Genomic DNA, 14,925 nt, shown 5'->3' with positions numbered 1-14,925 from the left:
GGTAAACCCTGAAGCAATGTTAGACATGTCTGCCCTTACGGAGGCAACACCCAACCAATCAAGTTGTAGAAACAAGGTTTACATAACGGAGCAATTATGATACAATACAAGGTAGAATATAATTAAATGCTGAGGTGAGGAGACAATAAGACTTCTCTCTAAATCAAAATATTACTGTTGCTTTGTTGTTACATGAGGCTATCTCTTCAGGTTAACATGTATTGTTTGGCTTTCAGCTAGGATTTGGCATGGATTAGAATATATAGTTTAGATGCCTTCATCATTGTTGTCATCATCATCATCATCATCATCCCCAAACACCTGGGTGTGTCAGTTTAGGAGCTCTTCTAGGCATTATATAGAATAAGTTTAAATGGATATAGCAAATCTCCATAGAAATTTCTAAGCTTGACTAGATAACATGGATTAGGTATACGGATAGGTAAAGATGCAGAAAGGAGCAACTATACAAATATTAGCATCCTTAAATAATTCATGTCTCTATAGTTCCAGTGACAAGTGGAATTTTTCCATTGAGAATGGGAACTAACCTTTTTCCAGGCTGAGGAGAAGGTTTTCCTGGAAGTGATATGATTCAGAAGCCTATTGATTGAAGAGAAGTACCTCTATTCTTGTTTTAAATACTTTCCTCTCAACCATAAATTGATGGGTGGTAGATGTCTATATTTTTAAAGCCAAATTGTTCTAGAAATATATTTTTTCTGGGAATACACATTTATTATTTGATATAAATTAAGGTCTTTCAAAACTAGTAAATTTGTTATTTTAATTCAATAGGTAATATTTAGTTAAAGATTTTAAGTATCTATAATTTATGCTTTTTATGGTAGTGATTCTTAAGAGCCATAGGCCATGTCTACCCCAGAAATTCTGATGCTCCAATTTTCAATGCTACCAACTTCCGACTTCTGGTTGAGAATCAGTGCTTCAATGAGTAGAACTTTCTGTTAGGCATGTGTGTTGAGTTCCTCAGATATATCAGCTCAGATACTAATATCCACCCAACATATATATGCTAGGTGCCCAACATACTTTTAATCTTTACTGCAAACCCAACAGGTGTCAAAGCCCAGTGAGTTTTCATAACTTAATCCAAGGTACACTGAGTCAATAATAGAAGAGCCAGGATTTGAACCATATCTGTCCCACTCCAAGGCCTATGTTAATTTCACTGAACCACTAGGATTAGAATCTTCTATCAAAAATGTTTGGGTTGAGTTATTATCAACTTTCTTACCTCTACCCCACCAAATCCTTAGGACTTTTTGTGTGTTTATTTGTTTTGCATAGAAGTAATGGTCAAGTGTTCTGTCTCTGTCCTTTTGCTTTGAAGGAATAACCACAGTCCTCACCATGACTACGCTGAGCATCAGTGCGCGGCATTCTTTGCCCAAAGTGTCCTATGCTACAGCCATGGATTGGTTCATAGCTGTCTGCTTTGCTTTTGTATTTTCGGCCCTTATTGAGTTTGCTGCTGTCAACTATTTTACCAATATTCAAATGCAAAAAGCCAAAAGGAAGACATCAAAAGCTGTCCAGGAAATTCCGGCTGCCCCCATGCTGAGAGAAAAACATCATGAAGCACCTCTGCAGGTATTTGACTTAATCTCCTTCAATTTAAGATTTCAGTTTCTTGATCAAATTTACTTTGCCAGGGGAAAAATTGAGAACTTGAATATCTCGATGAAAATTTGTAAGTCATTTAAAAATCAGAAAAATATGAAAGGATAATCATAAATTTAAACTCTAAAACTGTGAGTAATGGCTTAAAAATTAAACAGCTCTGGATGAGCCAGATGGAACTGGTTGTTTGAAAGTTCTTTTCAGATTTAAATATTTTTGACAGAAAGGCATAAAATCTTACTATTAGGAAAAACTTGTGGATATCTTTGAGTAGTTTGGAAAAGCATTTTAGTAGAGTTTGTTTAACAAAGTAAAGCAGCTATTCTTAACATGGCCCCACATTGGAACTATCCCATGGGGTTGGGTGGGACCTGTGTCCTTGTATTAAAGAAGAAGATAAAACAATAAACAAGAAGATCCATAGTTGTAGTTGATATACATCTAAGATTGAGAGTTCTTGTTCTAAAGGGACAATCTAAAAGAATGTGGAAGCCTAATAAGAGCTACTGTAATTTACACTGGGCATTTAGTGATTCTGTGATTAAAAAAATAAATACATGTGACATTTTCCTTATGGCCTCTAGTTATATAAAAATAGCAAGATAGTTATGAAAACAAGAAAGGAAACAGGCAGCTCCTTCTCCTTCTCTTCTTCCCCCTCCTCCTCCTCCTCCTCCTCAGATTTTCTGCTCTCTCTTTTACTTTCATTCTACTCAGCTCTCTTCTTGGATCAACTGTGTCTGTGGTCACTTATACACTTTATTGTAGTTACCACAAAAGGCAGTCTAAAATTCCTTTTGTCTGCATGTGCTCAAATCAAAGTGTATACAATGATCAACTTTATTCTCTATAGGTAATAATTCAGTCTTTTACTCATTCATTTTTCTTTCTTTGTTTCATTCATTTAAAAAATAGACATTTAATGCCAACTATGTGCCAGACCCTTTTTGTGATCTGAGAATCAAGAATATACATCCCACCCCTAACCTGACAAAACCTACTCTGTGGAGCTTTCATTTAGGTATGTAGGACACGAAAAAGGAGACAGACGGTTTTTAAAACATACAAAGTAAAATTCTTGGCATGTTAGATAGTGATAGTGCTATGATAGTGCTGAAGCGCCAAAGGATATAGGAAGTTCTGGAGCACTGTGAGAAGGACGGATTCCATTCAGAATATAGGTGGTCAGGAAAGTCCTCCCAGAGATTAGGTTAGGTGTTCGCACTATCAGGGATTAACTGTTTAGGGTTCTACCATTTTTAGCTCTGTACCTACATGGCTCTGGGAACTGATTCTCCTAGAATGGCATTGAATAGGTAGAAAAATTGTCGTTTTTCCACTAAATAAATTGGAACAGTTTACATTTTTCTCTAAAGGAAATCATTTCATCAAGATTTTCAGACTTATTAGTATAAATTTTGTATACCATTTTCAGTAAAAAAATAAAAACCTGATTATCTGTAGTTTATTTCTCTTTCTCATTCCCCATAGGAAGGCCTCTCTGCCTTTTACTGTTTTTTTTTAAATTTTTTATTTTCTTTGCTTTGTTGTGTTAGACCTCTTGGAAGAATAATTCTATTTACTGTTCTTTTAAAAACATTTATCAAGTCTTGGATATATGAATTTATTCACTGCTTGTTTTTAAATTAATTATTCATAATTTATTTTAATTCCGCCTTTTGCAGGTTAATGTTTTACTCTTTTTCTATCTTGTTGAGTTTAATTCTTACTAATTTATTTTCACAGCTTCTTATCTAATACTAAAGCTTCCTTTATTACAATAAGATTTCCTTTGCATATAGCTTTGGCTATAACTCATGACTTTTGATATATGATATTATCATAATTATTTGCTAAATATTCTTCAGTTTTATTGCTATTTTTCTCTATAAGCTAAGAATTATTTGAAAGATAATACTAAAATTTCAAATGGGATTTTGTTTGTTTACTTAGCTCCACTGTTTATTTTTAGTTGTATCACATCGTGTTCAGAAATGTTACCTGTACAGATTTAAACATTATTGACATTTTCATTAGCCTCAAGTTGCTGAAATCTTACAAATATTTAATGGCAATTCAAAAGAAGTTGATTTTTAGTTTTTAAATCAATTTCACTTAAAACATTATTATTTCACCCTCTTAATCAGTCACCTCTTCTCAATCTTTCAAATGCCAAAAATGATATGAAAAATTTTCTCACTAATTTTATAACATTGTGTTAATTTGTTTGCATTTTAACTATTTTTGTTTTATATACTTTGATGCTATGATAGTCAACATGCAAAGATCTATAACTGCTCCATTTCCACATTAGTCCATGCATTTACTCATAAAATAACCATTTTATGGTCCTATATAATGCTTTTTCCTTTAATTCTCTTTGGTCTGATTAAATATTTTAAAATATTATTTTTAATATTAAGTTTTGTAATACATTTTGATTGCTAAATTTTCATTAGTCTTTCTTTTCTCATATAACTTGGAAGCTCTACATAATAGTTTTATATCACTAGTGGTTAACTTTACGTTTTAAAAGAAGATATTTCTATTTATAATTTTTAAATAATTTTGAAATTATAAAATATATTGACTCTTCCATGTAGCTCTTAACTCCCACCAGACCCAGGACTGCTCAAAGATTTGGATATAGAGACATATTTTCTGTTTATAGTGAGTTGCTATAGTTCTCTTTTTCATTTTTGCAAAGTGATGAGACTCCTTGCACTTGTGTTACAGTGGAATAATATATATACTTGAAAGTACCATTTAATCAGAATAACACTATTCTGAAGAATTTCCAAAGGTGAGAAGAAAACCAGTAATCTATTTGCTCCTTGATACATATCTCTTAATGACTACAGCAATTGTCATCACTGGCAAATGCTTGATTGAACACATCCAATTGGTTAAGTCCACTGTGATTCAGTAACTCCTGCTGGCAGCATGGGCCACATGCTGTGCGCGAATGGCATAATCAAGATCAAGAAGATGAAATTTGTTTGTGAAGGGCATAGAGTCACAGCATTTAAGGGTTGGCAAGGAACTTTATAATAAATGTTGTCAAAATACACATTGTATGCTTTATGTCCTCTACAATGTGTAACTATGTATGTGTAATAACTTAGATCTCCACAGCAGTTTACTTGAAAAATGTCTGTCTTCTAAAGATGATGATTAATGGGTTGGCCTACCCTTCCTCCTGATTCCAGATTGCTGCCAAAGCACAGTTGGCTTTGAAGTGTCAGTTGTCATTGAAGGAAATCAAGAAGGGGAAATAGTGTGTTAAGAGCAAAACATTTTTTTAAATGCCCAAAAGTGTAAGTTTTATTTGTCGATGCAATAGAAAGCCGAATTGCAATATGGTTGTTTCCAAGAACTTGAAGGACAGGAAAGAATTGGAGAAGCAAGGCTTTTTCGGGGCCAAGAGCAAAATTTTAAAACATGTTACTGGAAAGAAATATTATAAAAATCTTATAGGGTTTGGAGTTTCAGTAGAGATTTTAATCAAGCAGGTGAAATTTGCTTTTTCAAATATGCATTCCAACTTCTGTGGCTATTTGCTTATTCAGTTAATACTGGCTTTGTTTAAAATGTGTTTAAACTCCTCTGGAATTGCTGTCAGAGTCTACAGGACATTTGGTAATTCGACAGTCCTTTTAATGAGCTCACTAGCGGTTTGGTTCATTGTTACCATATGTGACCTATGGACTGTTAATGGCCTGGCAGAAGTTTCTATTCTTTGGGAATTGGAAAGCTTATGTTTTATGCAATATTCATTAAGCAAGAAGAAAGTGCTGATTAGAAGACTGTAAGAGCAGCTATGGGCAGCTTGAGTATGTCTTTGGGCATCTCAGGAGGCAACACAGTTGTTCTGTTTTGGCTCAGCATTTCCTTGATTCTGCTTTTGACGCTATCCTTCCAATGTTTGAGTTGAGCCCCATTCTTGTGGTTCTATCCTTCCATACCCTTGCTACTTCTTAGAGTACCCAGTCTCTCACTGATGCAGATGATTTGGACTAATAGGATGTTTTGGAAAATAAATAACTATAAAATGAAAAGAACATTTCTTAATAAAAATATGATTTAAAAATTATTTGAAAATATATTCTATAGTCCTTGTTCAGTCAGAAAGTATGTATTAATGTATACATATTATTGGATTTTGTGAAAAAATTCAATGATATAATAACTAACATTACTTGAGCTCTTAAATTGTATTAGGTACTATGTTATATGTTTTACATGTGTTACTTTATTTCAAGCTCACAATAACTATTTTGTAGATGAAGAACTAAAGCTTGCAGTTGTTAAGTGATGTATTCAAGAAATGGTAAACCCTATACTTAAATGAGTTCAGCTGTGTCTGAATGCAGACCTTATTCTCTTAAACAGTACTTTGTAGTATTTAATTTATGATGTCTATAAAGAATAGACGTTAGAATATGAACATATACATATATGTGGATCAGCCCAACACACTCTTTTGTTCACATTTCTGTTAATAAATAACAATAGCAAAATATTCTGAATGCTTTGTATGTGCCAGTAATAAGAACTTTTATAAATATTGTGCATAAAATTTAATTCTAAAATCTTGTAAAATATGTTCTATTTTTATCCATGTTTTAACCAGTAAGTATATTAATAATTAGGGATCAAGTAATCTTCCCAAAGTCATCTATCTGGTAAGTGGCATAGCCAAACCAGCAAACCCTATACTTTTAAGCCCTAAGCCTTAATAACTGGTTAGCAATTTTGACTGAGGGAAATGGAGGATTAGATGGATGAGTGGCATCATTCACTAGGATAGAGAAGAGAAATGAAGCATGTTTAATTAAGAAGCTAATTAGCCCAAGTTTAGATAGGTGAAAATTTCCATAGTAGGACATTTTCTCCTATCTTAGGATAATGATGACTTTTTTCAAACTACTAGTGCATATTTCAGTGCTTACCTTTCCTTTCCCATCTGCCTAATTTCTTTGTCTATTTCTATTTCACTGTAACTATTCTTCATGGACTTTTCAATTTTAAAGCATTCATAGATTCTTACAAGGATGCTTCTAAAATAAAATAACTATTTGCTCTGCTTAGGGTATTTAAGAAAAAAAGATGGTATAAAAACAGAATATATAAATAATTCAAGGTACACCTTGAATTCCATAATTCAAGAGCACTCATGGGAATCTCCTTTTTTACTATCCATTTTTTCAATCTCTAGCCTTATTTTTCATATTTGCTTCATTCTGACTCATCTCAAAGATCTCAAGGATATGATCTCAAGGATCCACATCTACAAACTGGGGGTAATAATAGAACCGACCAGAAAAGCTTATAGTGTGGAGTAAATTACTTCATGCATATAAAGTACAGAGCAGAGTGGTTAGTATCCAGTAAGTAATAGCTGTGAGTATTATTATCCTTTATTCCTTTAAGTATCTTCAACATTTAAAGTACATGTTATATAATTTATCATTTATAATATCTGGAAATATTTTGCATGAACTGTTTCACATGTAACTGCTGTATTTACCTAGCTAAATAATGAGCTCTTTAAAAAACTGATCATGGCTTCATTCTATTTTCTCATACAGCAGGTAGCATAGTGTTTAATAGTCATAGTTGTTTATCGAGGGATTATAATGAGCTAACTATAGAAATCAGACAGTAGGAAATGTGGTGCCTCTAAAAACCAATATATTTATCACCAATTTCCAAAAACATTTGTCTTTTATGTAATATTTTTACTGGAGAAAATGTTAACATCAGGCAGATGTTAAGTAGAGAACTAGAGCGAGGTCACTGTGAGCATCTAGAACAGCAGATAATCATTCTTAACATTCTGAGACTCACTTGTCAGCAGTTGGACTTAGCCAGTGAGCAGAGAGAGAGAAGTGAGGAAGATGCTTTGAAAGTTAAAGAAAGAAAAAGGGCATCAGTAAACCTACAAGTTCAGCTGTGCATTATGATGAAAGCATAGTTTGCTGTCTTTTGGTCATTTTAGTCATATCATCTGCACAGATTCCAGTGATTGTGAAAGATATCAATGTTAAAAACAATGATTTCCCAGCGGTTGGTAATATATAAGCTTCATTCTGTTCTAACAGGGTGTACAAACTAGGTCAGTTTCAGATTTTCATTTCAATCATTCTCAAAGCTCCTCTTAGAAATGCTGCTTTTTAAATAGTTTAAGCTAGCATGCAAAAAACTTTCATTTTTTCCACTTGTCCTTATTTCTTTCATATCTTAACTTAGTTAAAAATCTCTTTCCTTGGCAGTTTGAAAAAGGACATGATGCAGTACTGTCAGTTCACTTGACATTTCGGTGTGTTTGTGGCAGTAGTTTAATGACATTCTTTAAATCTTAAATAAATTGTACCTCTTGAAACCCATACCTTTTTCAGTACAGAATGTTCTGTAGTTAATAATGCTCTTTAGGCAATGAGTAATTGTTTAATCACACAATTATTAAAGTGTGTGATTTATGTGTCAAGAATATCAGAATTATTTTATCTCCAGCCATGTTTTTATCTGTTAGTTTTGTTATGTACCTTGTCCTGATTCATAAGAAATTATCATGTTGCTAACGTATGAGAACTAATCTCAGCTGGTCATTTAACAAGAGTTTACCAAGCAACTACCATATACTCATCACCATGAAAGGCACTGAAGATTCAAAGACAAAATCTAGGAAATTAGTCTCATGAAGTAGACAGGCTATTAATCGTGTGAGTGGTTATATTCAGTTTATAGAAGTATAGGCTGAGTGTTGATTTTAAAATAATTCAAGTATGCTTATGGTAGTGTAAATTTACTCTCAAATCTTCATTGCTACCTTAAATCTGTCTACTGAAATACTGATCTATCTATTCTATTACATACTAGGAACCTATTATATTCATAGAACACCTATTAAGTGTTGGTATGCTGGGAATACTGTGCTCACTCTTTTTGTAGATCTGACAGTAGTGGGGAAGTAGACATTAAATAATTAATTTCAAATAATTAAATAATGTAAATGTGCAAAATACTGTGAAGAAGATGTAGAGAAGGTAATGATAAATTATATCTAAAAGAGTTAAGCTGGGATTTCATATTACTCTTTGAAATGAAAAAAGTGACAAGTTAAGGAATATCGTTTAAAATGACAATGGGAGGAGAAACAATCAATTGTATTAGCTTACTGAAACAATATTGTGTGTATTTTGGTAATTATTGGTAATCACATGGGAAGAAAAATGCCAACATTAGCATTGTGATTGAAAATTCAGGCTATTTCCTTCTCTGGAAGGGAAACGCCATAATTTTAATGCTACATTAGGAAAGCTAGATATATTAGCTAGTGTTCAAGAAAGGAGTAAGGCATCTTGTAAATCTAATATAATATAGTGTAGGGAATGTGTGTCTATGAGTGTTATAGACACAAATTATTAATAAATTTGTTTATTTTCATGTATTATCTCTTTACAAATATTATGGCAGAGGAATAAACTGTACAATATTTATACAGTATATAGATTTTGGAGAGGTAGCATGTTGCATCATCATCATCATTGTTATTTATTGTCTGCTATATGCCATATATATGTATATATATATATTTAAAGTAGTTACTTTATACATATATACATATGAGGTATTTTATATGCATATATGTATACATATACATACCCAGGATGAGTTGTTTTGTTGCTATACACATAACTTTGTGGTTGAGGAAAATGAGACTTGGTGAAGTATTTTGGACATTTTCAGATTCATGGTACTGCTTCTTGCCTAGAGAAAACAAGCAGGAGGCATAAAGGGATTTTGTCTCAACTCTCCTTCTCTAGTGTAGATTCAATCATATTACCCAATTTTGGGGTTTGCATTTCTTTATCTGTTAGATGATGAAGTTAGGCAAGATTATATCTGAATTCCCTTCTAAGTTAAAAATCTATGTCACCACAAACTCATCCACTCTCTATAACTAATGCCGGCATGCTTAATACTCTTTAAGATGTGCTTATCTTACCTGAAATTTATTAGAAGGAGAATGGTTCTTTAAAAATATATTTATTTATTTATTTGTTTGCTTGTTTGTTTGTTTATTCATTCTTTAGTAAGCTTATTGAGGTAACATTAGTTAATACAATTATATAATTTTCAGGTATATATTATAATTTGACATCTATACATTCTATTGTGTGTTTACCACCCAAAGTCCAGTTTCTTCAGCTACCATATATTTGATCCCTTTACCCTCCTCACTCTCCCCCTTACCCCATAAATTTGACCCCCTTTACCCTGTTTACTTCCTCCTCTTCCCTCACCCCACTAGTAACCACTACTCTATAATCCTCTGGTAACCACTACTCTATTGTTCATGTCCAAGAGTCTCTGTTTGTTTGTCCTGCTCATTTGTTGCTTTTAGGTTTATATCCCACATATAAGTGATATCATGTAATTTTCAACTTTTTCTGTCTGGCTTATTTCGCTTAGCATGATCATCTCAAGGTCCATCCACGTTGTCGCAAATGGCAGTATTTCATCTCTTCTTATGGCTGAGTAATATTCCACAGTATATATGTACCACAACTTCTTTAGCCAATCATCTATCGTAGGACACTTTGGTTGCTTCCAGGTCCTGGCCACTGTGAATACTGCTACTATGAACATCGGTGTGCAAATATCTTTTCTGATATGGGTTTTCAAGTCTTTGGAGTAAATACCTACTAGAGGGATTGCTGGATAGTATACTAGATCAATTCTTAGTTTTTTGAGGAACCTCCATACTGTTTTCCATAGTGGCTTTACCAATTTTCAGTTTCATCAGCAGTGCACGAGGGATCCTTTGTCTCCGCATTCTCTCCAGCATTTGTTATTACTTATCCTGTTGATTATAGCTATTCTAACAGCTGTGAGATAGTATCTTATTGTGGTTTTGATTTGCATTTCTCTAATAGCTAGTGATGTTGAGCATCTTTTCCTATAGTTGTTGGCCATTTGTATGTCTTCTAGGGAGAAGTGTCTGTTCAGGTCCTCTGCCCATTTTTTGATTGGATTGTTTGTTTCTTTGTTGTTATTAAGTCGTATGAGTTCTTTGTATATTTTAGATAGTAGGCCCTTATCAGAGTCATCGCTTGCAAATATATTTTCTCATTCAGATGGTTGTCTCTTTATCTTGTTGATGGTTTCTTTTGCTAAGCAGAAGCTTTTTAGTTTGATGTAGTCTCATTCATTTATTTTTGCTTTTACTTCCCTTGCCTTTGAGGTCAAATTCATAAAATCCTCTTTAAGTCCAAGGTCCTTGAGTTTAGCTCCTATGTTTTCATCTATGCATCTTATTGTTTCAGGTCTTATATTTAGATACATAATCCATTTTGAGTTAATTTTGGTGTGTGATGATAGACAACAATCTAATTTCATTCTTTTGCAGATGGCTTTCCCGTTTTACCAGCACCATTTATTGAAGGGGCTTTCCTTTCTTCACTGTATGTTTTTGGCTTTTTTGTTGAAAATTATTTGCCCATATAAATATGAGTTTACTTCTGACCTCTCGATTCTATTCCACTAGTCCATATGTCTGTTTTGCTGCCAGTGCCATGCCGTTTTGATTACTGTTGCTTTGTAGTATAATTTGTATATGTCTCCAGCCTCATTCTTTTTTCTCAGTATGGCTTTGGCGGTTCGGGGTCTTTTGTGCTTCCATACAAATCTGATGCTTTTTGTTCTATTTCTCTAAAAAATGCTGATGAGATTTTGATGGAGATTGTATGAAATCTGTATAATGCTTTAGGTAATATGGTCATTTTAACTATGTAGGTTCTTCCAATCCAAGAACACGGACTGTCTTTCCATTTCTTTGTATCTTCTTTGATTTCTTTTAATAGGGTCTTATGGTTTTCATTATATAGGTCCTTCACTTGTTTCATTAAATTTATTCCTAGGTATTTTATTCTTTTTGGTGCAATTGCAAAAGGAATTATTTTTTCCACTTCTTTTTCTGACACTTCATTATTAGAGTATAGGAAAGCTATGAATCTTTGAACGCTGATTTTATATGCAGAAACTTTACTGTATTTACTTATTGTTTCTAGTAGTGTTTCTGTGGAGTCTTTAGGGTTTTCTATATGGAGAATCATGTCATCTGCAAATAATGAGAGTTTGACTTCTTCGTTTTCTATTTGGATGACTTTTATATCTTTCTCTTGCCTGATTGTACTTGCTAAGACCTCCAAACTTATATTGAATAACAGTGGTGATAGTGGATACCCTTGCCTCTTCCTGATGTTATAGGGAAGGTTTTTAGTTTTTCACCATTAAATATAATGTTGGCTGAGGGTTTGTCATACATGATTTTTATTATGTTAAGGTATTTTCCTTCTATACCAATTTTGTGAAGATTATTGATCATAAATGTATGCTGTAACTTGTCAAAGGCTTTTTCTGCATTTATTGATATGATCATATGATTCTGAATTTTTAATTTGTTTTTGTGGTGTATCACATTAATCAATTTGCATATGTTGAACCATCCCTGTGCCTCTGGGATGAAGCCCACTCGATTGTGGTGTATAATTTTTTTAATATGTTGCTGTATTCGATTCGCTAGTATCTTATTTAGAATTTTTGCATCTGTGTTCATGAGAAATATTGGTCTGCAGTTTTTTTTGTGTGTATTATCTTTACCAGGTTTTGGTATCAAGGTAATATTAGCCTCATAGAATGAGTTGGGAAGTCTTGTCTCCTCTTCGATTTTTTGGAAGAGTTTGAGGAGAATAGGTATTAAATCTTCTTTGAATGTTTGGTAGAAATCACTGGTGAAGTCATCTGGTCCTAGACTTTTACTTTTTGGTAGGTTTTTGATGATCTTTTCAATTTCCATACTGCTGATCGGACTATTTAGTTTTTCCAGATCTTCTTGATTCAGTCTAGGAAGGTTGTATTTTTCTAAGTATTAGACAATTTCTTCTAGGTTATTAAATTTGGTGTTACATACTTTTTCATGGTATTCCTGTATGATCCTTTGTATTTCTGCGATATCAGTCATAATTTCCCTTCTTTCATCCCTGATTTTGTTGATTTGTGTCCTTTCTCTTTTTTCTTGAGTGAGTCTAGCCAGGGGTTTGTCAATTTTATTAACCTTCTCAAAGAACCAGCTCTTTGTTGCATTTTATTTTTCCTATTGTTCTTTTGTTTTCAGTTTCATTTATTTCTGCTCTAATTTTGATTATTTCTTTCCTTCTGCTGACTTTAGGCTTCATTTGTTCTTCCTTTTCTATCTTGTTAAGAGGAAGCATTAGGTTGTTTATTTGGGCTCGTTCTTGTTTTTGGAGGTAGGCCTGTAATGATATGAACTTTCCTCTTATGATCGCTTTCGCCATGTCCCAAAAGTTTTGATATGTTGTACTATCATTATCATTCGTTTCTATGTATCTCTTGATCTCTCCTTTTATTTCTTCTGTGACCTAGTTATTCTTCAGTAGCATGTTGTTTAATCTCCATGTATTTGTGGTTCTTCTTGATTTCTTTCTTCAGTTGATCTCTAGTTTCAAAGCATTATGATCAGAGAATATGGTTGGTATGATTTCGACCCTCTTATATTTGTCGAGTCTATCACTGTGTCCCACCCAGTATGTGGTCGATTCTTGAGCATGTTCCATGTGCACTAGAAAAGAATGTATAAGCTGTTTTGGGATGGAAGGCTCTGTAAATGTCAATTATGTCCAGTTGCTCTAATGTGTCATTTAAAGACGTAATTTCTTTATTGATTTCTGTTTGGGTGATCTGTCCATAGCTGACAGTGGGATATTTAAGTCCCTTACTATGATATTGTTTTGGTCTGTTTCTCCCTTTAGTTCTGTTAGTAATTGCTTTACATATTTTGGGGCTTCCTGATTGGGAGCATAGTTATTAAGAAGTGTTATATGTTCTTGGTGCATGGTTTCCTTTATCATTATGAAGTGTCTCTCAGTGTCTTTCTTTACCTTTTTTATTTTGAAGTCTATTTTGTTCGATATTAGTACCACTTCTCCCGCTTTTCTCTGAATGCCATTTACTGGAAATATCATTTTCCACCCTTTTTCTTTGATTCTATATTTTTCTTTGGAACTGAGATGTGTCTCCTGGAGGCAGCATATGGTTGGGTTCTGTTTTTTGATCCAATCTGCAACTCTGTGCCTTTTTATTGGTGAGTTCAGTCTATTTACATGTAGGGTGATTATCGAAATATGAGGTCTTCTTATAGCCATTTTATCTTTTGCTTTCTGGTAGCTCGGTGTTTCCATTGCTTCCTTGTCCTTGTGTTTGTTTTCTTTATTTTGGTTGGCTTTTGTGGGTTTTGCCTCTGGTTCTTCTTGTTTTATGTTATATACTTCAGTTCTAAATCTTTGGCGTGTATTTTCTTCTCCACGTGCCTTATCTCCATTCCTCTTTGCAAATTTGGATCTTTATATCCTCCGCTTTTCAGTCATTGTTATCTCAATTTGTCCCTATGTATGCTGAACATTCATTACTATCTTTGTATAGCAAGTCTCTTCTTATTATTTAAGTTTATAATGCCCTGTTCTTAGTAAAGATTGCACTCCCCTGTTTCTATATGCCTGATAGTCACTTTACTCCTAATTATGTATTTTTTTTTTGTCATTTTGTTTTAGGCGAACTGACCCCTTTCAGTATTTCCTCTAGTACAGGCCTCGTAGTGGAGAATTCCCTCAATTTTTGTATGTCTCTTTCATATCTAAAGGAGAGCTTAGCTTTATTACATTAATTGTAGGCTGGTAGTTAGGATGGCTCTTTTTGAGTTCACAGAGTTAGATAAAATTAAATATTCAGGTTATTTTATGCTTACCTATATAGCAAGAATCCATACTATTCCAACAGCGATAAGAGCATCAGCTAATACTATATTACCATGTACCGGAGAGTATTTTAAACGTTTGACATGTATTAACTCATATGATCGTCATAGCAATTCTTTCCTATCTTCGTCCTATTTTAAATTTGAAGAAATTGAGACATAGAGGCCTAAATGATTTTTCCAAAATCATACAGCTTCTAAGTAACTGAGCCAAGATTTAAACCCAGGTAGACTGGCACCAAAATCTAGATTCGCGACCACTCAAGATTGCTGCCCCTCGGTTATAACCTATCATCACAACTGCTGACCCTCTACTGAATCATCACTTCCTACTCACTACCCATCTCGTTCCCAGTTTTTCTGAAAATTGTCTTTATGTTCACATTGTTGAAAATGTAGGCCATGCTTTGAAACTATCCCGTTTATAAATGAGCCCTGGCCCT

The 14,925-nt window shown here is 33.5% G+C and overlaps 1 protein-coding gene across 3 annotated transcripts in view; it reads left to right on the top strand.

Annotated features, from left to right (window-relative positions):
- The window catches only part of GABRA4 (gamma-aminobutyric acid type A receptor subunit alpha4), an 80,443-nt gene that overhangs the window by 32,852 nt on the left and 32,666 nt on the right, over positions 1-14,925 (top strand). For all 3 annotated transcript variants that reach the window (XR_005649120.1, XM_039845129.1, XM_039845130.1), the window contains one exon: positions 1,355-1,614. Coding sequence is in view for 2 of the 3 variants with exons in the window: in XM_039845129.1 (XP_039701063.1) it covers positions 1,355-1,614 (260 nt within the window). In the remaining variant the exon portion in view is untranslated. The remainder of the gene's footprint in view (positions 1-1,354; positions 1,615-14,925) is intronic.

This window comes from Pteropus medius, unplaced genomic scaffold (assembly GCF_902729225.1).
Source record: "Pteropus medius unplaced genomic scaffold, Ma_sr-lr_union100, whole genome shotgun sequence".
NCBI lineage: Eukaryota > Metazoa > Chordata > Mammalia > Chiroptera > Pteropodidae > Pteropus > Pteropus medius.
The sequence above is the reverse complement of the archived record's forward strand: the minus strand, read 5'-3'. Positions and strand labels throughout refer to the sequence as shown.